Below are 24146 nucleotides of genomic sequence, written 5' to 3'. Positions count from 1 at the left end.
CATTATACAATGATGAAAAGGATCTGTTCATCAACACGACACAGCAATCCTAAATGTGTAGGCAACTAGCCAAAGAGCTTCAATATGCATAAAGCAAAAGAGAAATCAATGAAATAGAAAGGAGAAAAATCAATAGAAAAAAAGTCAATGAAATCAAACATGGTTCTTTGAAAAAAATAAAAAGGCATTGCTACAAACATTAAACGGATAATAAAAGTTTACTAGGAACAAACTTATGCCCTATCAGGCTTTCAGTGGATTTCTCAGCAGAAACCTTACAGGCTAGGAGAGAGTGGAATGATACATTCAAAATTCTCAAAGATAAAAACTTTCAGCCAAGAATACTCTATCCAGTGACAATATCCTTCAGATACGATGGAGAAATAAAAACTTTCCCAGATAAACAAAAGCTGAGGGAGTTCATCACCACAAGATTCCCCAGCCCTCACAAGAAGTGATTAAGATGGTTTTCATACCTGAAAAAAAAGAGAAAGGGTTTACACCACCTTGATCAAGGAGATAAATAGGCAGACAAAATCAGAAAATTGCAGCTCTCTATCAGAATAGGTGAGCAAACAATTATAACATTAAAGATAAAGGGAAGGAAAATATAAAAAATAAATATAATCTCATCATTTTAACCACAAATTCACAACACAAGATGAAATAAGTTGTGATAACAACAACGTAGAAGGGGAAGAGGAAAGGGAGGGAAACTGTTTAGGCTAAGGAGATAAGAGGCTATCAGAAAATGGACTATCTCCTCTACGAGATTTTTTATATAAACCTCATGGTAACCACCAAACAAATAATCAGAACAGATACACAAATGATAAATAAAGAGAAAACTGAGAAAACCATCACAGAGAACTACCAAACTGAATTGGTAGTCCAAAATACATGGGACGAGAAACAAAGGGAAATACAGAACAACCAAAAATCGAGTCATAAAACGGCAGCATTAAGCCCTCATATATCAATGATCACTCTAAATGTAAATGGATTGGATTCTCCAACCAAAAGACATAGAGCAGCAGGATGGATTAAAAAACAAGACCCAACAATACGCTGCCTCCAGGAAACACATCTCAGCTCTAAAGACAAACACAGGCTCAGAGTTAAGTGATGGAAGATGATACTCCAAGCTAATAGCAAAGAAGAGAAAACAGGTGTTGCTATACTTATATCAGGCAAAGCAGATTTCAAGATAGAACAGGCAATCAGAGATAAAGAGAGGCAGTATATAATGATAAAAGGGACACTCCACCAAGAAGACATAACACTTATAAACATATATGCACCCAACACAGGAGCACCAAAGTACATAAAGCACCTATTAACAAACCTAAAAGGAGATATGAGCAACAACACAATAACAGTAGTGGATCTTAACATTCCACTTAAGTCAATGGATAGATCAACCAGACAGAAAGTCAACAAGGAAATAGTGGATTTAAATGAAAACCTAGACCAGGTGAACTTAATAGATATATACAGAAACACTCCATCCAAAAAGAGCATAATACACATTCTTCTCAAGTGCACGTGGAACATTCTGAAGGATAGAGCATAGGATGGGAAACAAGGCAAGCCTCAATAAGTTTAAGAAGATTGAAATCCTATCAAGCATCTTTTCCGATCATAATGCTATGAAACTGGAAATCAACTACAAGAAAACAGCTGGGAAAGTGACAAATACAGGAGACTAAACAACATGCTACTGAACAAGCAATGGATCATAGAAGAAATTAAAGGAGAAATCAAAAAATATCTGGAGACAAATGAAAATGAAAATACATCATACCAACTCATATGGGATGCAGTAAAGCAGTCCTAAGAGGGAAATTCATAGCAATACAGGCCCACCTTAAAAAACAAGAAAAATCTCAAATAAGCAATCTTAAACTACACCTAACAGAATTAGAAAAAGAACAAAGCCCAAAGACAGCAGAAGGAGGGAAATAATAAAAATTAGAGCAGAAAAAAATGAAATTGAAACAAAGAAAAAAAAAAACAATAGAAAGGGTCAATGAAACTAAGAGTTGGTTCTCTGAGAATATAAACAAACTTGACAAATCCTTAGCCAGACTAAGAAAAAGAGAGAGAAGACTCAAATAAGTAAAATTAGAAATGAAAGAGGAGAACTTACAACAGATACCACAGAAACATAAAGGATTATAAGAGAATACAGTGAAAAACTATATGCCAACAAATTGGACAATCTAGAAGAAATGGATAAATTCTTAGACCCATACAACCTCATAAAACTGAATCAAGAAGAAATAGAGAATCTGAATAGACCAATCAGAAGTAAAGAGATTGAAACAGTAATCAAAAACTTCCCCAAAAATAAAAGTCCAGGACCAGATGGCTTCTCTGGAGAATTCTACCAAACATTTAAAGAAGTTATTTTAATATCTACCCTTCTCAAACTATTCCAAAAAACTGAGGAAGGCAGAACACTTCCTAACACATTCTATGAGGTCAACATCATCCTGATCCCAAAGCCAGACAAGGACAACACAAGGAAAATTACAGGCCAATACCACAGAAGAACATAGATGCAAAAATCCTCAAGAAAATATTGGCAAACCAAACACAGCAATACACTAAAAAGATCACACATCATGATCAATGGGATTTATACCAGGGACACAGGGATGGTTCAACACCAGCAAATCAATCAATGTGATACACCACATTAACAAAAGGATGAATAAAAACCACATGATTATCTCAATAGATGCAGAGAAAGCATTTGACAGGATCCAACACCCATTTATGATAAAAACTCTTAATAAAATGGGTAAAGAAGGAAAGTACCTCAACATAATAAAGGCCATATATGACAAACCCACAGCCAACATCATACTCAATGAGGGAAAACTGAAAGCCATCCCTCTGAGAACAGGAACAAGACAAGGGTGTTCACTCTCGTCACTCTTATTCAACATAGTACTGGAGGTTTTGGCCAGAGCATTAGGCCAGAAAAAGAAATAAAAGGAATCCAAATAGGCAATCAAGAAGTGAAACTCTCGCTGTTTGCAGACAACATGATCTTATATATAGAAAACCCTAAAGAACCCATCGGAAAACTATTAGAAATAATCAACAAATACGGCAAAGTGGCAGGGTACGAAATCAACTAACAAAAGTCAACTGCATTTCTATGCTCTAATAATGAACTAAAAGAAAGAGAACTCAAGAATACAATCCCATTTACAACCACAACAAAAAGAATATAATATCTAGGAATAAATTTAACCAAGGAAGTGACAGACCTATACAATGAAAACTATAAGACATTATTGAAAGAAATGGATGATGACCTATGGAAAGATATTCCACGCACATAGATCAGAAGAATAAATATAGTTAAAATGTCCATATTACATAAAGCAATCTACAGATTCAGTGCAATCCTAATCAGAATCCCAATGACATTCTTCACAGAAATAGAACAAAAATGCTAAAATTCATAATGGGGAAATGAAAGACCCTGAATAGCTAAAACAATCCTGAGAAAAAAGAACAAAGCTGGAGGCATCACAATCCCTGACTTCAAAATATATTACAAAGCTATAGTAATCAAAACAGTATGGTACCGGTACAAAAACAGACACAGAGATCAATGGAACAGAACTGAAAGCCCAGAAATAAGACCACACATCTATGGACAGCTAATCTTTGACAAAGGAGCTAAGAACATACAATGGAGAAAGGAAAGTCTCTTCAATAAACGGTGTTTGGGAAACTGGACAGCCACATGCAACAGAATGAAAGTACACCATTATCTTTCGCCATACACAAAAGTTAACTCAAAATGGACCAAAGAGTTGAAGGTAAGACCTGAAACCATAACACTCCTAGAAGAAAATATAGGCAATACACTCTTTGACATCAGTCTTAGAAGGATCTTTTCAAATATCATGTCTACTTAGATGAGGAAAATAAAAGAAAAAATAAACAAGTGGGAGTTCATCAGACTAAAGAGCTTCCAAAAGGCAAAGAAAACCAGGACAAAATGAAAAGACAACCAACCAACCGGGAGAAAATATTTGTAAAATCATACATCCGACAAATAATTTCCAAAATATATAAAGAACTCAAGTCAACAACAAAAAAACAAACTATATGATAAAAAAACGGGCAGACGATATGAGTAGACATTTTTCTAAAGAAGATATGCAGATGGCCAATAGGCACATGAAAAGATGCTCAACATCACTAATCATCAGGGAAATGCAAATCGAAACTATCCTGAGATATCACTGTACATCTGTTAGAATGGCTATAATCACCAAGACAAAAACTAAATGTTGGAGAGGATGTGGAGAAAAGGGAACCCTCATACACTGCTGGTGGAAATGCAAACTGGTGCAGCCACTGTGGAAAACAGTATGGAGATTTCCCAAAAAATTAAAAATAGAAACACCATACGACCCAGCTATCCCACTACTGGGTATTTATCCAAAGAACCTGAAATCAACAATTCAAAGAGACTTATACACTGCTTTGTTTATTGCAGCATTATTCACAATAGCCAAGACGTGGAAACAACCCAAGTGCCCATCGACTGGTGAATGGATAAAGAAGATGTGGTATATATATAAAATGGAATACTACTCAGCCATAAACAAGGACAAAATCATCCCATTTGCAATAACATGGATGGACTTTGAGGGCATTATGTTAAGCAAAATAAGCGAGACAGAAAAAGACAAATATCATATGATTTCACTCATATGTGGAAGATAACACATGGATAAAGAGAACAGTTCAGTGGTTACCAGAAGGGAAGGGGGTTGAGTGGTGGGCATAGGGGTAAAGGGGCACATATATATGGTGATTGACAAATAATGATGTACAACTGTAATTTCACAATGTTATAAACTATTATGATCTCAATAAAAAAAAAAAAAAAAGGCAGACGTGAAATAGAGAATAAAAGCCCAGTGATGGTAAACAAGAAGTTACAAAACTTAAATTACCTTAATACCAGGAGTTAGAAAACTTCTAATACAGGATAAAGAAGTGCACTTAAAATTATTTGACTTAAGATACTTGAAAGCTGCGAGAATCCATCTCAAAAACATGAACAGTATTGTACTATCTGGAATTTTATGTTTTACTTCATGTTACTTTATGTAAAAGAAACTTTTAGAAATTACAATTTAATAAAATGTGAAAAAAAATTAAAAACTACTCTGTGAAAGACACTGTTAAGAGAATAAAAAGACAAGCCACAGACTAGACGAAAATATTTGCAGGTCACATATCTGATAAAGGACTTGTATCCAGAATATATAAAGAACTCTCCAAACTCAATAATAAGAAAACTCAATTTAAAAAATGGGTAGGGGCCGGTCCCGTGGCCGAGTGGTTAAGTTTTCGTGCTCTACTTCGGCGGCCCAGGGTTTTGCTGGTTCGGATCCTGTGTGCGGATATGGCACCGCTCATTAGGCCATGCTGAAGCAGCGTCCCACGTACCACAACTAGAAGGACCCACAACTAAAAACATACAACTATGTACCGAGGGGTTTAGGGACAAAAAGCAGGGAAAAAAAAAGAAAGAAGATTGGCAACAGTTGTTAGCTCAGATGCCAATCTTTAAAAAAAAAAAGGGGGTAAAATATCTGGTTTCACCAAACAACATGCAACAATGGCAGTCAAATGCAGGAAAAGATGTTCAACATCATTAGCCATTAGGAAACTGCAAATTAAAACCACACTGAGATACCACTACTCACCTATTAGAATGACTGAAATAAAAAACTAGCAAAACAGACAACACCAAGTGCTGTCTCAAGGAAGAGAAATCAACTAGAATTCTCATATATTACTAATGGGAATGCAAAATGGTACAGCCAGTATGCAAACAAGTTTGGCAATCTCTTATGAAGTGAAACACACACTTACCTATATGACCTAGCAATTCTACTTACAGGTATGCAAAAGAAATAAAAACTCATGTTCACACAAAAACCTGTACACAAATGTTTCTAGTAACTTTATTCATAACCACCAAAACTGGAAACAACCCATACATTTTTTTAACTAGTGAAGGAATAAAGAAACTGTGGTTCATCCAAACAAGGGAAGACTACTCAGAGCTATAAAGGTACAAACCATTGACACACAGAACCATATGATTACTCTCAAATGCATCATGCTAAGCGAAGAAGCCAGACCCAAAGGCTACAAGATTACATTTACATGACATTCAGAAAAGGCAAAACTATGGGGACAGAGAAGAGACCAGTGGTTGACAAAGGCTGGAGTGGAGGAAACGTCTGACTACAAAGGGGCAGCATGAGGGAATGTTTTTGGTGTGACGGAACTGTTCTGTATTTGGATTGCAGTGGTGATAACATGACTATGCATTTGTCAAAACCTGCAGATGTGTATACCAAAAAGAGTTAGTGTAAGATATATACATGAAAATAATAAAAAATTTAAATAATGGCTTACAACTGGAGACTAATCTATGATGAAAGGTTAAAGAGACTGTAACGCTTATTTTTAGAAAAGCAGGTTGTTGTTGTTTTTTCTGCTTTATCTCCCCAAACCCCCCCTGTACACAGTTGTATATCTTAGTTGCATGTCCTTCTAGTTGTGGGATGTGGGACGCCATCTCAACGTGGCCTGATGAGCCGTGCTATGTCCGCACCCAGGATCTGAACCCTGGGCCGCCGCAGCAGAGCGCGCGAACTTAACCACTCAGCCACGGAGCCGGCCCCGAAAAGCAAGTTTATAAAGCACACTGTATCTGTTTTCAAATGAGTCTGCAAAATTATTTTGGGCCAAAACCAAGAAAACTGAAAATAAAGGAACGCAATCCAACATACAGTAGCTAAATTTAACCTTAAAATTATACCTGAGATATGTTATGTGAATTATATCTCAGTAAAACTTATTAAAAGAAAAAACAAAACAATACTTGAAGCACTTCTTCCTTCTACCTCAGTGTTTCTCAAACTTGTCTGATAAGCATCGTTTGACAACTTGTTGAAAATAGATACTCCCAGGCCTCTTCCCCGAGACTCTGATTCCAGTAGTCTAGGTTGGGAGCCAGGAAATTATACTTTTAAAATGCACCCCGCCCTCAAGGAACTTTTATTATCAGACAAGTTTAGAAAACAATTGCTACCCATAGTTCTTTCTTAGCTACAATGCCAAGAAAACAATTTTAATTGTCTATTTAGTCTCGGTGTGAATGTTTTCTAGTATACCAGGATAGTGATCTCTACAGTGGAATAATCACACCCAAAAAAATTCAGGACAATCCACCGAGATCTGAAAGAAAATACTAACCTATATACGTTTACGTTAAATCTCATAATTCAAAAGTTTCTATTTTAGGAGTGTGTTTTATAATATACACAGTAAACCAGTACAATAGTGCATGTATGTCTTTTTTCCCCCAACAGGATGTGTGATCAAAAAAGAGTGGAAACTATTGCTTTAAAGGATCCTGATTTATTATTTTTTCCCATTAAAGCTGATCAATCCTCAGCCTCTGTCCTATTTTGCAATGAGACCCTGACAATCCTCAAATATAACATCTGCCACCACTCTCTGCCTACCAAACTCCATTATGCTCATATTCACACCCAAGCATAGGCGCATCATCACTCTGGATAAAGGACACAGTTCCTTTCCCCTACTGAGATCTGAAAATCTATTTACAGCCATGTGTCGCTTGACGAGGACAAGTCCCGAGAAATGCATCATTAGGCAATTTCGTCATTGTGTGTACACCACAGAGGGTACTTACATAAACCTAGACGGTATAGCCTACTACACACCTAGGCTGTATGGTACTAATCCTATAGGACCACCTCTATACGCAGTCCTTCGCTAACAGAAATGTTCTTATGCAGCACATGACTGTATTACATTGTAGCTAGTAAGAAATTTGGAAAGTGCCTACCTCTTTATACTATTCTTAAAGTCCAGTAGACTCTTGGCATTTGAAGATTCAGCTCACCAATGTAAGAGCTGTGGTTTCAATCCTTCACAGGTATCTGTGAAGTTTCATGAGAAGGAATAATCTGATTTTGCTGAGTCACAAATTTGAATCAAGTATGCTTTTAAGCTGGTGTGAAGGATCAAATTATTTCACAGGTGAGTGAACCAAGCTGATAGCCCAGCATCTACCCTCACACAGCTACACTGTTCTCCACTTGTTTTTATTAGGGTCAGGAGAGGCCTCTTTAATTTTTTAGTTATCCTTTACTGTAGGGGTCCTCACAAAGTTTACTATAAAGAGTCCTTGAATCCATATGTATCTATCTATTTTTTCAATTAAACAATACTAAAAACATAATCACTATAGTGTAGGATCTGGGCAGTTTTTGAGTGGGCATCAAAAAAGGACTATCATACATAGAAAGACTGGAATTCACGCATTATTGCAAATAAATCTTAAGTTGTATTCACGACTTGGGGCATTCAATTCACAAACTGCTAAGGATGTGTTCAATGTCAAAGATGCCAAGAGATATGTTTTAAGAACTTTTCTCTGGGTAGAATTCTATGGCAAACATAAGCCGTGTTCAGAAAAAACACCACCAAGTTTGTCCTTTCAACCCTCCATGTCAATAACATATCTCAAAGAAGGCCCTTCTCTCTCTCACCCTCGAGAATATCTTCATAAAGTGCATGTACTCCTTCCGGCACGATGACAGCCAGTGCAGTTCCACAGAGAAGGCCGGCACCCAAAACAGTCACCAGCTTTAGTCGCTCCTGGAATGAAAACATAAGAAGCTGTTGAGAAAATTGATGAATGAATGGGAAAAAGTTTCTGAAGTATCTGTAATCAAGATTGTGAGCTGCATCATTTGTGAAACCAAAATCTACAATGGCCAGTGAAGTTGAAAAAGGGTCAGCTTCATGAATAATTAATGCCAATTAAAAAGAGGAGATGCCATTTTTAAATTTACCAGATTGGCAATGATGTGGGAAAACTTGTCTCCTATGCATGATAGGGAAGAAATGAGCACACTTGTCTAACACTGGAAGGAATGTGAGTTGTTGCAACCTATCGGGACCACAATTTGGCAATTTAGATTTAAAGCCTCAAAAATGTGAATTCTTTGATCCAGCAATTTCACTTGTAGAAATTCATCCTAAGAAAAAAAGAAAGAACTATGCAAAGATGACCACTGCATTTATTAAGAGTGCAAACCTGAAAATAACCTAAAGGTCCAAGAAAGGGGATTGGCTAAATAACTTATAATACTTCATCACAGTACCACAACTCTCAGCCATTAAAAATTATGATATAGGTCTATTCATGGATTTAGAAAGCCATGATGTATTGCTATGAGGAAAAAGCTGGTGGTAAACAATATATATTGATAGTCTCATATTTGTAATAAAAACTATACACATAAGTAGAAGTATAAATTAAACATTATCAAATTTTGTACTTTATAAATTATAAACATAATTTGTAATATGTAATTTATAACAATTTATAAAACACTTAAAACTGATCTACAATGAACATGTATTACTTATACAATTTGAAAAAAGCAACATGTTGAGTTCACTAGTAAAATGTTCTACGAGGTTCTTTTAAACCGCTTTATTGAGGCAGGTTGACATCCAAAAAGCTGAAGATAGTTAATGTATACAACTTGATGTGTTTGGAGATAAGTATACATCTGTGAAACCATCATCACAATCGGTGCCATAAATGATCTGTAGTTTTAATCTAACTTCATCTCAATTACTTATTTTTACCCAGACTTCTTTGAGAGATTGCCTCCTGACATATAAGATATAAAAGATTATGTTTGAAAATGTCTTGAAGCAGTGGTGTACTCTATCTATATGGCTTCCTGGAGTCTTAGCAGTATGAAAAATGATCTTAAAAACTACAAGGGGGTAATTATGTATGTTGCTTATCAAAAAGTTTCAATAATTTAATGGTGTATCATGTACTTCAGTTTTCTGTTTTACTTTCTTTTATGAGGTTAGCAAAAATAATAGTGGCTATATTACCTCTGATATACTACTGAAAGTATGACTGTGAGGCTGGAGGGATATATATATATATATACTGTCTCTATAGGAAATGGGTTCTTAGCTGAAAGGCTGGTTGAAACTTTACCCTTTCCTTGTTTGGGAGGAAGGAAGCGATCTCTGCCTCAGTGTCTCTCTAGTGCAAACGGGGAACTACAGCGGCAACATCAGCACCTCATACTTGCTGTATATCAAGAGGGGGGTTCCCCTCACCCCTAGCACACAGGTCAGGTCAGCCCTTCAGACATTCAGGATGGCCATTATTAGCTACTCACAAACTGAGTATTCTGAAAGCAGCCAGTGGTTGGGGAACTGGCTCGGGAGACAGAACTGACTCCATGTCCAAACTGGTTAACAACTCAGTACCTCAACTTTTCTTCTGTAAAATAAAACTATTGCTATATATCTTGTGAGTATAAATAGGAGGTAATAGGAGAAAGTGATTGAAGCACTTCAGAAAAATGACACCAAACAACTGACGTTACTATTTTAATATTTAATACTGAGCTATTCTAAGAGTCTTTGTCTTTTCCAAGTTACTAAGCTCACTAAAGCACTGCTAATCACAGCACTCATTTGAGACAAACTGTCAGAGCACGGAGAACACAAAGGGAAACTGCTCTACTCTGTGTAAGGTGACACGGTAATTAATTATCTTTTCATCATTCTCTCTAGCCAATTCATAAAAGTCACCTTTGATTTTTTAAAATAATTCATAAATGTTAAGTTTTTCTCCTGAAGAAGGACAAAAATAACAGTAAAACTGAACTAGAGTGGGCACACCATTTCATTTTAGGGATTTGGTTTCAAAACTCCATAATTCAAACTACTGAATAAATTGCTAGGGAAGAAAATTGTCCTGTCAGCATTTTGACTATGTTCTACTCTGGGAAATGGAAATGAAAGATGCCCCTGCTTTGCTAATTAGGGGAAGATTAGAAGTGATGAAGGGATGTACCTCAAGGAGAAAGAGCTGATTGCCCTCAAGAATTATATGGGTGGTAGCTCACATCATACACAAAAATTAATTCCTGATGGATTATACACCTAAATATAAAACCTAAAACTCAAAAGCTTCTAGAAGAAAATGTAGTATATCTTTGCAAGGCTGGGGTTGGCAAAATTTCCCAGTGAGGACACAAAAACACAAACCATAAGAGAAAAAAACTTCAACATGAGAATTTAAAACGTTTGCTGATCCATTAAGAAAATGAATAGACGTGCTGCAAACTGGAAGAAAATATCTACAATACATGTATCTGTGGAGGATGCTGTGGCAACACTGTCCACATCAGCCCCCTTTAGGTCAGGGACACCTGTTCCCCCAGCAGCTGGGAGTGTTGCCTTCTGATGACTCACAGCTGAGTCCCTCTGAGGACTAGACCGTGGGCCAAAGGGAAATGACTAACCTAAGGTTATATTCGCTCTCCCAGGGCAGTCCACACCCAATGACTAATCCACTAGGTTGTGTGGATGGAGGTACAAAGCCCAATCCTCTTGCCTCAATTCAAGATATCTCTGAAGGGCAATCCAGTTTCAGAGCCTGCTGTGGGGTAAGCTGAGGCCTCTATTGCAACTGAATTACAGTTCAACTTCTCCATCTGCTTAATCCTGCTCATTCTTTCACAGCGTTATTCCCAAGAGCACTCTTCAATAAACCTTCTGCATGCAAACCTCCTTCTCAGAGTCTTTTTTCTGGGGAACCCAACCTAAGACACTGACAAAGGGCCTGTATTTGAAATATAAAAGAACTTCTGCAACTCAAAGAGAGACACACACATACACACACACACACACAAAAAATAAAAAATGGATAAAACATTAAACAGATACTTCACAAAAGATATATGAATGGCCAATAATCCATGAATAGGTGTTCAACATCATTTAATGAAAAGGAAAATGCAAATTTAAACTATGATGAGATACCTCATCACACCCACTAGAATAGCTCAAATTAAAAAGATTGACAACACTAAGTGATGGCAAGGATATAGAGCAACTGAAACTCTCATGCATTCCTGGTGGGAGCATAAAATGGTACAACCACATTGGAAAACTGGCAGTCAATCATAAAGTTAAACCAGAGATTCCACTTTTGGGTATTTACCAAGAGAAATGAAAATGTATGTCCACAAAAAAACTTGCACAAGAATGTTCACAGAAGCTTTATGAATAATAGCCACCATCTGGATCAGATGCCCATCAACAAGAGAATGGATAAACAATGTCCATCAACAAGAGAATGGATAAACAAATTGTCGTATACTTATACAATGGAATACTACTCAGTAACAAAAAAGAATAAACTACTGCTACATTCCGCAACACGAATGAATTTCAAAAACATTATCCTGGTGTTTGAATGAAAGAACCCTCACACAAAAAGAGTACGTAGTGTATGAATCCATTTATGTAAGTTTAAAAGCAGGCCAAACTAATCTCTGGCAATAGAAATCAGAAGAGTGGCTGTCTCCGGCAGGAAGAGTTAGCGGGGGGATGCAGTGGCAGGGGTGATTAACTGGAAAATGGTATCAGGTTATTTTTTAGGATGATGGAAATGTTCTAAATCTAGATTGGGATGTCAGTTACATTTGTATACATTTGTCAAAATTCATCAAACTGTATTAAGATCTGTACTTTTACTCTTTAAAATTACATATTTATAAAAAAGTTACCTAGGCAGTAATTTACTCAGCCAGGTCCTTTGAAAAGATTCATTTTAGAACTATTCAATTTTAACAAAGCTTTTTCATGGCAGCCCTTTGAAACCAAGGTCAGAGGTCTATGTAAAATACTAAACGGCATTTCTAAAATTTTTCTTAAATTATCTCTTCTATCATTCAGATATTCCTTAAAAATCAATCATCACAATTTTATGTCAATAATTGCATGGAGAAACCAGTGGTGTTCACAATTCTGGATCAATCAACAAATTCACTAGGCATTTACCAAGTGCTTTATAATATTCTACACTGGAGTCACATGAGGCACTACACTGAGACAAGTTTTAAAGGCAGGAGCAGAGGTGAGTTTTTGAGGCTGGTATACCACAAAATTAAGACAAAGGTGAAGTAGCAGCATTTAAGATAACTGAGGGATGCAGACCATCCACAATAACTTAGACATCTATGGGTACTTCAATCAAAAACTTCAAATCCATAAAGAAAGTAAAAAATAATTCTCCTAAACGCTGCCTTTTAAAATTTAATTAATTGTTAAAAATCTAATATTTTTAGACAGTCTTGCTTCCAAATGAAATTAACTATAATTCCATTCACTTACTTACATGGACCAATGAATATTATCTATTGCAATAAATTTTACAAGAATTTCCCAAAGGCTCTAGCAAGCTAGGAAACAGCTGACTCTCCATGTGCAGCTAATGCCATTGCAAAGAGATCATGGTAAGTCTTTAAAGTATAGTCAGGAAATTCCATCTCTTTGTTAATCATGTATGAACAATTAAATGCTCTTAGCTGAAACAAGAATAGGAGCTTGGTCCAAATTTTTAGAAGGACACAGTAAAAATTTTTATTGATCTTTAGACACATACTGTAACAAGGATACTAGCTACCAAGGTTATCAACAGAGAATCCAAGTGTAAGAACTGCAAGGGGCTCACCCAGTGGCGCAGTGGTTAAGTTAATGCACTCCTCTTTGGCAGCCCAGGGTTCACAGGTTCAGATCCCAGGCATGGACCTACACACTGCTTATCAAGCCATGCTCTGGCAGCATCCCACACACAAAATAGAAGAAGACTGGCAGAGACGTTAGCTCAGGGCCAATCTTCCTAAAAAAAAAACTGGAAGAAAATGTAAAAAATGATCCTCTCTCAATATAGATGGAGAATCAAAGGCCAAAGATGAGAAATGATTTGCCCAAGATCACACGGCTAGGCTAGTTAGTGGCAGAAGCATGATTAAACCTGACATTGCAGTCTGCTACCCTGCACATTCCAAGACAATGTCCATCACATGACACAATACATACAATCCATCATATAAAATTTACTTCTGAAAAAAAGATAACAGTCATACATCCTCTTTAAATAGTGTGAGTCAACAGAATTCCTCAGCAACATCAAGAGGAAAACCAAAATTTACGATTACTTATAATTGTTCTCTATTGATAATTTCTAAAGGTCAGATGGCAAAATAAGAGAAATGACAATGTAATGAGCTTGCCTAAGGTTTTATTTCTTCAACGGAGAGGCCTATTCTTTATTCTGAGAATAAGTCCTACCTATGTCTTAGTCTTAAAATGTCCTTTCTTTTAAGAAAGTGTTGGTGATGATAGTTTTTGTTTTTATTTTTAGTGTCCTTACTTGGCAAAATTAAAAGCAGACAATCCTGTACCAATTCTCCCTAATTTCAAAAATATTACTGCCCTGTGAAACCCAAAAGCCTGGAAAACCCAGATCTACAGTGTAAGCGTGAGATCTGTACATGCCATTAAAAAATACAGAAACAAAGAATTTGAGAATTTGTAGGAAGAGATCATCAAGGTAAATCTGAGTGAGTCACCTAGCTGTGCAATATTTCCTTGGAGGAAAGGCAATGTGAGCTAAAATTACTATATGATGTTTTCAGGTCATTTCGAAATTAAGTAAAGCACATTTATTTACCAATGAAGTTAAACATCCGCAGAACACTATGTTTGCTTGTCCCTGTAACCTTCCTCCAAAACTAAGTTCTGTGAGGGCAAATTTTTGTTCTTAATTTATTGCTCAACCTTCAATTTACAGGACAGTATCTGTCACATAACAGATTCTCTCTAAATACTTACTGAAAGGATGAATTAAATGCCCGGCAATGCAAGACATGAGGGACTTGGTACCCACTGCTTCACTGGCCCTAACGTCAACAAATATACGAATGTAGTGGAAGCTCTTTAGAATACTTGTGCTGGGAAACAGACCTAACACATGCCTTATAAGTGTAACTAGATCAAGAATTTTCAGTGGTTAACTGATTTGGAATTTACGCTTTGGCTCAAGGGATGTTCAAGTACATATAATAAAGAACCATAACAGGATTCCATCATAGAAAATGTGAGGCAATGCTGTCATTTGTCTCATTAATGCAAATATCTTAAATCATACCTATATTTTTCCAAGAAGCTCAAAACCGTGTTCACCGTTTCAATCTCCAGCAAAGTGATATAAAGATTATTTATCCCAAATAACTTTTATCAGCTTGGTAAATGTCTCCTAACCTTCTCATGGTGACCAATACTACAGAGGCAACACTTCCGAGGAAAAGAAGACTCAGTAGTCAAAAAAATGAGCATCATTGCCATGGACTGTAGTTTCAATTTTTGCTTCTTAAAAATTTCTTAACTACCTAAATCATTTTAGACACAACCTGATTTATCTCAAGCACTAGAGATGTGTTATTTGTATAGCTGTATTCTTTCATACAACTTCACAACTTGGAATTCAATCTCAAAACTCTAAATGTCAAAGTTAAAATGCTGACAGGTTCTTTCCTTTGCTTATGGTAAATCACTTAAATGAAGAACTACAAATTCCAAGCGTAGTTCGAGATGAAAAGAGAGTTCCCACAGCAATAGTTTCTGTCAGAGAAATAAAATATCTGCTCAAGAGAGGCATGAACTGTGCAATGCCATTGGTTTTATGTTCTCTCATTTTACAGTTTCACAGCTGTAGCCTGACTGAGCCGAAAGATTGACCAGATGTATTAATTAAAACAACAGCTTGTACTCAATGCCATTAACTATCAAGCGCAAAGCTTTGAAGTCAGTTTAATTTTCTTGGCAGACACTAAGGTAGTTAAATGGTTTTTCTTTTCTTGCTCTTACAAACAGTCAATAAACGGTTTGGTTCAACTAAATATAAGCCACTAATTTTAAAAGCTTTTAATATTGAAAATAGTTTATTTCAATTCCCCTTGTATCATGCTTTCTTTAGTACTGAAAGCATCAACTATAGTTTCCTAAAAAATTAAAGATATATCTCTTGTTATAAGACTGATTCCTTCAAAGCTCTAGGAACCGAAGAGATGAAATATCGTCAGGCACAGAGGAATTCCTGTTCAGGCAACAAAGACTTTCTCCATCTTCTTATGAACAAACCTGCTTCAAGAAGGAGATACTTTTTTTTTCTTTTTTAAAGATTGGCACATGAGCTAACAACCGTTGCTAATCTTCTTTTTTTTTTCCTGCTTTTTCTCTCCAAATCCCCCAGTACACAGTTGTATATTTTTAGTTGTGGGTCCTTCTAGTTGTGGCACGTGGGATGCCACCTCAGCATGTCCGCGCCCAGGATCTGAACCAGCAAAATCCCGGGCCGCCTGAAGCGGAGTGCATGAACTCAACCACTGGGCCACGAGGCCCGCCCCCCGAGATACTTCCTAATGTTATTTAACTACTACATTATCTACTGCTGAGTGTCAGTAACAGGTAATGAAGAAAATTTAAACAGGAACTTTGTTCTTGAAGTCCTTGCAACTGAGACAAGATGCTGAAAAGCCTCCTGCCTCTAAGTATCAGCTGTGCGACCCTGAGCAAGTTGAGTGTCCTCCTAAGAAGGGGCTGCGACAACTACTCCTGTTATCACGTAGCAGTACAATATTAGCACACTCAGCACAGAGTATTGTCGTTGTTAGTTATCCTCAACATCACCAGCAGCACGCAGAAATTGGTTCTAAGCCCTCCCCTGCAAAAACAACAAAACAAAACCCAGAGACTCGGGTAAAGTTTCAATGAACAGTGCTACGATTTTTGCCATTTTGCCAGGGGCATAAAGGCTTCCCCTTTCCCAATTCATTTGACACGGAGGTAACAACAAGCAATACCTTATGAACTCTACTTCCTCCAATCTTGGAAAACAAAACTAATTTGTTTTTCTTTTTGTATAAGTCTTTTCTCAACATAAAAGAATTGAACACCAGTGGAAATCCCACAGGATTGTTTGCTGTGACTACAAAACAAAAGCAAACAAAAACCTACTGGGAAAGAACCTAGAAAAGCACTGGCCATAAATATCATATTATTAATATATAAGAAGGTCAATTGAACTGAGAAAAATCACAATAATAAAAACACACTTTTCCCTATCAAATTAGCAAAGTTTTAAAAATTAACAATGATAGCATTCAATGTTTGTGAGAATACAGTGTCATTTGAATTTATTGGGAAAAAATGCATTAAGAAAACAGGTAATATAGATTGAGAACCTTCTTAAGAACATTTATGCCCTTTGATCCTGTCATTCTACCCATGAGGAAATAATCTGATATATATGGTCATAGCATTAGACACAAAAATATTCATTCAACACTATTACCATGACAAAAACTTAAAAACAAATTAAATGCATAAGAATTTCTGTACATAAAATAACTGAATGAAGACATTAAAACAATGCCAAGAACACGTTTTTAGTAACAAAAGAAGATGCTTATTTTATAGTATCAGGTCAAAGAAGAGAAAATGTAAAATTACACATATGCCACATAATCAACCATGTTAAAAATGCAAAGAAAAAACAGAACAGAAAGGAAAAAAATGTTGCTACTGATTCTCACTGGACAGAGGCATAAGAGATCATTTTATTTTCCTTTTATAAATCATTTTCTAAATTTTCTATATATTTTCTAAATTTTCCACAAAGAGCCTCTACTATTCGGCCAGGTTTTAAAAATTGCTTCTTCATTTAATTAGAGGCTACATAAATAGTGGCTTTGCACTTAAGTAAATGTTCAGGCTCAGTCTCCTCACCTATAAGCAGGACAAGAATTCCTTTTTTTTTTCTGCTTTATCTCCCCCAGAAGCCCCCTGGTACATAGTTGTATATCTTAGGTGCACGTCCTTCTAGTTGTGTAAACAGGACAAGAATTCTTTCCTTTCAAGGTTACTGTTAAAATGAACACAGAACTTGACACATACGTTGACACTGTAGCTGTCATTATTCATTATTGTACTGTGGATGGATGAGAGAGCACAATGCCTTTAACATAAACATAGAGATGTTTTCCCCTTTATTAAGTGGTTCTAAACAACTGCACTTTGAGGTTTTCTAATAATTTGAAATGTTTTCCAGTCTCCCCCTTGTTGTCATGCTGTGACCTATTTCCTCTACTTGCTTCCCCTATCCCTTCTAGTTTGCTGTTTCTAGTTTTCAAAGAGCTTAGAAATCAGATAGTCCAGTCCAGAGGTTCTAGATTGGCAACTCACAAACATGGGCTGTTGACCCACACAGTAATGTACCAATATTTGAATTAGTAGCCAAAATGTAAAATTCAGAAGATTTCATATATAAACGCAGATTTCCAGCTTTTGAAAAGTAGGAAGATTTGGCAACACCAGGGCTGGTGTCATCAAACGGCACATGCTCTTCAGCCGCCCACAGTTCTCGTTGCTCCCGAATGACTCCCAGCACTGACACGGAAGGTCAGCTGCCCTGTATCAGGACACTTGAACTGTTTTATCTTACTCCAGGCCTGATGCACTGTTCAGCCTCAATAGTTATTTGATTTTATGAACCATTACCCAGTTGTATTAGTCAGGGTCCAATCAAGACAGAAAAATTATAAAATAATTTAAACAGGGAAAGTTTAATATAAAGAATAACAGGGTTGGGGTACAGCCACGTGCCGCATAATGTTTCAGTCAGTGATGGACCGCATATACTATGGTGGTCCCAGAAGATTAGTGCCATATAGCCTAGCTGTGTGGTAGGTGGGACCATCTAGGTTTGCGGAAGTATACTCTATGATGTTCGCACAATGAGAAACTTGCCTAATGACACATTTCTCAGAACTTATCCAATCGTTAACCATGCATGACTGTAATAAGAAAACAGCTAGTATGAGAGAACTCTAAATATAAAAGTAGCAGATAAAAGGGGCAGTGATTACCCTATGACCGAGATAAGAGTGCTCAAAGGTCCCACGAGGGCTGAGATCCAAATCCTGCTGGAGAGGGCATGGCTGAGGCTCAAGGAATGGCTGTAAAAAGTTCGGGGACCGGTTCTGACTTGGGCAGGGGTAGGCTCCTCACACCAAGCAAATGCTGGGACACCAGCTGGGCATCCTACAATTTAACTCAATTCTAACACTATCTACCTAGAGACAGTGTCCGATCCCACAGGTTAAGGGCTCAGTCCTACAAGAAGCCAGTGCTTCTGACCGACTTGCTAGATTGGAGGTTCCAATGACCCCCTTTTCTTGTGTTTAATTTGCTAAAGGGGCTCACAGGACTCAGAGAATCATTTTACTTACTAGATTACTGGGTTATTGTAAAAAGATATAACTCAGGAACAGACAGATGGAAGAGATGCATAGGGCAGTGTATGGGGAAAAGGCGCAGAGCTTCTATGTCCTCTCTGAGCTCGAAACTCTCCCAGCACGTCCACGTGCTCACCAACCCGGAAGCTCTCGGAACTCTGGCCTTTTGGTTTATGAAGGCTTCATTATATAGGCAAGATTGATTAAACCCTTGGACATTGGCGATTGATTTAACCTCCAGCTCCTCTCCCGTCCCTGGTGGGACTGAAAGTTTCAACCCTCCAATCACATGATTGGTTCTCCGGGCAACCAGCCCCCATCCTTAGGTTACCTAGGGGCATTCCAAAAGTCACCTCATTCACATAACAAAAAACACCTTTAGGGCTCTCAACACTTGGGAAATTCCAAGGGTTTTAGGACCTCCATGCCAGAAACGGGAATGAAGACCAAATATATATTTCTTATTATAAATCACAGTATCACAGCAGAGAGGTTTCTGTGGTGCCACACTGGTGGAACTTGCTGGAAATCCGCACTCTAGGGTGTCAGGGAAAGCTGCTCATGGCAGAGTCTTACTGGAGAGAGACTCCTATAAAACTGCCTTGGGGGTGCCAGTCGGAACTACTGACTGCTGGGTGCTGTTGTGTTCAGCAGGAGTCTGGGGCTTGAGAAGCTGCCTGCAGTGCAGGAGACAGGCACTGGAGTAGCCTCGCTGGAGGCTAGAGAAGCCACGCACGCTGCAGGAGGCTGCACCAGGGAAGCTGGACACTGGGGAGGCTGCCTGTGCTACAGGAATTCGTGCCAGAGAAGTCACCTAGGAGCCTGCTGAGCAAGCATACCAGAACCAAGAAGGAAAACCTCCTCCTCTTACAATTTCTCTCCAGTATCCTCTATTGACAAAACTCGACATCGTGCCAGCTGGCAACGGAAAAATATTTAAAGGGTCCACATCCATTTTTGCAGAGTAGTCAATGAAGAGTGAAGATTTGGAGCTGAGAGGCAACAAATTGATAACTGGCATACTAGCCTACTAGAATTACATAAAAAGGCACTGAGTGAGAGCCAGGACAATAGGGAGCAAGTAAAATGCTTGCTCTTCAGGCTATTTAGCTAATCAGACTTTTCTGGTCCTTTAGATTAATGAGGTTTCTGGATGGACAAGTTCTACACAAGAAAGGTGCTACCAATATTCTTCTCCTTCATCTCCCTTATTACTAATATTTATTAAGTACTTAATATGCCAAGCATGTTCTATTATAATCATGTTACAGATATTAACCCACCTAATCCTCACAACAACCCTATGAGGTAGGTACTTCTATTATCTCTACTTTACATACAACTCAGGTATAAAAAGTTCAAGTAATTTCCCTAGGCTCACATAGCAGCAAATGGCGGAGCCATGATCTAAACCCACACAGTCTAGGTCCAGAATCTATACTCTTAAGAATTATGCTACACTGCTTCTCTATAAAACCCATCTCATTGTTTCATTTTATGCTTTTAGCACCTGTTTTCTTCTGCCAATTTGCCTTTGTCAAATGCATAAAGAATTAATAAAAGGTACATACAACAAGGTGCAGAAGCCAGGGTACAATTTTTTGGCTAATAGAAAAATGACCCCCAGATAACTAATGGGTTTGCGATAGATACTTGATTCAATTATCTGGTAGTTAACCCCAAGACCCCATCACTTAAAAATCCGTATAATTGAGGTAGAAGAATTTCCAAACCAAGTGACACCTATTTCTATTTTATTTCAATAAAGTTAAGACATCGTGGGGCTGGCCCTGTCGCCGAGCGGTTAAGTTCGCGCGCTCCGCTGCAGGTGACCCAGTGTTTCGTTGGTTCGAATCCTGGGCGCGGACATGGCACTGCTCATCAAACCACGCTGAGGCAGCGTCCCACATGCCACAACTAGAAGGACCCACAATGAAGAATATACAACTATGTACCAGGGGGCTTTGGGGAGAAAAAGGAAAAAAACATAAAATAAAAATCTAAAGTTAAGACATCGAATATTAGAGCAGATTCAAGGAGGATTGAGATTTTCATAATCCCATGATAAATTTAAAGAAATACCTGTACTCAAACTTAGCATTACTATTTGTTACCTGGAGTTCCAAACTGAGCTACAGAGGATCTTAAACCTTGTTATCATTCAACAAAGACACATCTAAATTCTTCATTTAAAGGAGAAGTTAAGACTGTCACATACAAAAGCATTCTGAATCCATTTCAGGTCTTCTTCCCTCAAAAAGGATGTCAATTCTTCTTTTTTTTTTAAAGATTTTATTTTTTTTCCTTTTTCTCCTCAAAGCCCCATGGTACATAGTTGTATATTTTTAGTTGTGGGTCCTTCTAGTTGTGGCATGTGGGACACCGCCTCAGCATGGCTTGATGAGTGGCGCCATGTCCGTGCCCAGGATCCGAACCGGTGAAACCTTGGGCTGCAGAAGCGGAGGGCGTGAACTTAACCACTTGGCCATGGGGCCGGCCCCCAGGATGTCAATTCTTGAACAGGACAATTTATTATTGACTAAATTATGAAGATATCAAATGTGAAATTAATCTTGGATAATTAAAATAGCAACTGCTTCAGATTCCCATTTGGCAGGTGTTAATTTAAAGGGCATCTAAGACATAGTTCTTTCTTATAGGTTTCAATGGTATTTGGAAATTGATTACCTCTGTAGTTGCAATTCTGCTACACTGTCTAAGGCATGAGACGTACTGTGGAAGGGAAATGTTAGTGATGTTAAAGATATTCTATTCCTTACTTGGGGAGCTTAAGGGATAAAATGTTAGCGGTGTTAAGATGTTCCTAATTTGGGGAGCTAAAGGTGTCAATTTAGATTCATGATATTTTCATTTCTTTGTTACACAGTGTTCATCAGGAAAAGAAATATCTAATGGTCAAGTGCTTTAGACTGGTAATTAAACTGACTTAGTTTCAAATTCCACCTCTACCAGTATTTGTGACCTAAGCCTGAGAATGCTCATGTGTAAAGTGAGGTTTAACAGCATCCCCCTCACAGTGTTGTCCGGAGGATTTACTAAGATAATGCACATCAGGGCCTGAGACACAGAAGGCGCTCAATAAGCTTAACTATTATTAGTATTATTATACAAATAAGTCTCAATGATGTTTATCCACATAATACCCTACAGAAAAAAAAGTTTTTCAGGAAAATAATATTGAATCAGATTGTAATTGATCCAAATTTAGTTTTATCAAGCAAAGATACTTATGAGACAATAACCTTATCAGACAATAATCTAAGGAAAGACAAAATTACTGATTGCTTTCCATATATGGGTAAATTACAGAGAATGCAAAGTTTAAAATGTTAAAGTTTAGAAACGAAACTCCAAAGAGGTGTAAAATCTTTTGTATTATCATAAGAGAATAAAAGGTTAATATCCCAGACAATGCAGAAGTCCTAAAAAATGCAACTTTGTCAAATCTATTTCAAAAAGAACCAATTGTGGAAGAAACAGCATACTGATCAAATTTGTTCTTTAGATACAAACCTTTGATTTAGTCAAAGCCGCAAAGACATTTATTGTGAATGAGTCAGTTACAGACACAAAACAAAACTTTAACACATGAAAAACAAAGTAAAGCTTAAAATGAGAACAAGGATAACGAAGAAAAGAAAGTTAAATACTAAGAAAGATACTCTAAGGCAGAGAGACTAGAGGAAAAGCCCTGGCCTCTCCAAACGGTACACTCATGGCAAACAGCACTGCCAACCCCAAACAAGACCTTTCCGATTCCAAACAAACTACTGAGATGTTTTCGAGATTAGAGGGGGCGTAGGGGGAGGGGAGGAGTTTACCCATTATCAGAAGTCTGTTCCATAATAAAAAGTTTAAAAATTATAATTCAGAATAATGAAAGTGAAAATCTTAAAAAGTTTTAGTAATCAGTAGTGGAAATAACCCTCAACGTTTTCTAAGGTTCTCATTATGTTCTAGATACAGCATTAAGCCCTGTGCTTCTGTTATTTCATGACATCCTCACAAAGATCCTATAAGGTCATTTAACAGAAGAGACTTGGATGTTAAACAGCTCGCTCAAGTAGTGACACTGATTTTGAACTACACTACCTGCCTCAGACAGTTCCTTTGGAAATTAGCACATTACTCATTACCTTAAATTCTTTATGGAAGAGTAGTAGCACTACTTTCGTCTGCATACTTACGGATTTATACTGTTTTAACATATGAAAAAAAGTAGCATTATAATCCAAACTGGTCTGCGACAAGAAAAACACGAAACTGAGATTTTCAAAAAAATTTATAGCAATACAATTATTATAATTCTAGCCTGTTAAATCTAATAACACTACATTTCAGTTTGTATTTTGTGTATCTTTTTTCCACTTCATTTTCTTAGTATTTCATTTTCACAAATATATTGGTCTGCAATGGAATAGAAATTAAACAAAAAGAAAAAGTGGTCATTTACCAGATAGTGTGAGGAGCACCACCCTAGGGCTCTGGTGCAAACATAGCTTGCTCTCTGTTACCAGCTCTGTGACAAAGCGGAGACATGCTCAGGTAAACAACAATCCTCAGATAATCAATCTAAAACCTGACTTTGGCCACCGTTTATATCTTAACCCATTCATCAATCAGAGCACGTCTAAACTGGGTTTATACCAGGTAATGTCAACTTGTAGGCTCCTTACCTACTTATGTAACACTTTCATTTAGAGCCAAAGAAAACTGCTCATGAACAAGTGAATCTAAAAAACATAAGACGGTGCTAAACTAGTGTCCAACTGCTTTTCAGACAGGACCTCATTCGTGTAAACCAAGCTTTGGCCTCCCTTACAAGTTTACTTTTTCTCCTTC

At 37.3% G+C, this 24146-nt stretch overlaps 1 protein-coding gene across 2 annotated transcripts in view; it reads right to left on the bottom strand.

The window, feature by feature from the left end:
• The window catches only part of SLC39A9 (solute carrier family 39 member 9), a 50939-nt gene that overhangs the window by 22311 nt on the left and 4482 nt on the right, over positions 1 to 24146 (bottom strand). For both annotated transcript variants that reach the window (XM_070594140.1, XM_070594139.1), the window contains exon 2: positions 8640 to 8748. Coding sequence is in view for 1 of the 2 variants with exons in the window: in XM_070594139.1 (XP_070450240.1) it covers positions 8640 to 8748 (109 nt within the window). In the remaining variant the exon portion in view is untranslated. The remainder of the gene's footprint in view (positions 1 to 8639; positions 8749 to 24146) is intronic.

Source organism: Equus przewalskii, chromosome 25 (assembly GCF_037783145.1).
Source record: "Equus przewalskii isolate Varuska chromosome 25, EquPr2, whole genome shotgun sequence".
NCBI lineage: Eukaryota > Metazoa > Chordata > Mammalia > Perissodactyla > Equidae > Equus > Equus przewalskii.
This window is presented reverse-complemented; position numbering and strand designations above follow the sequence as displayed.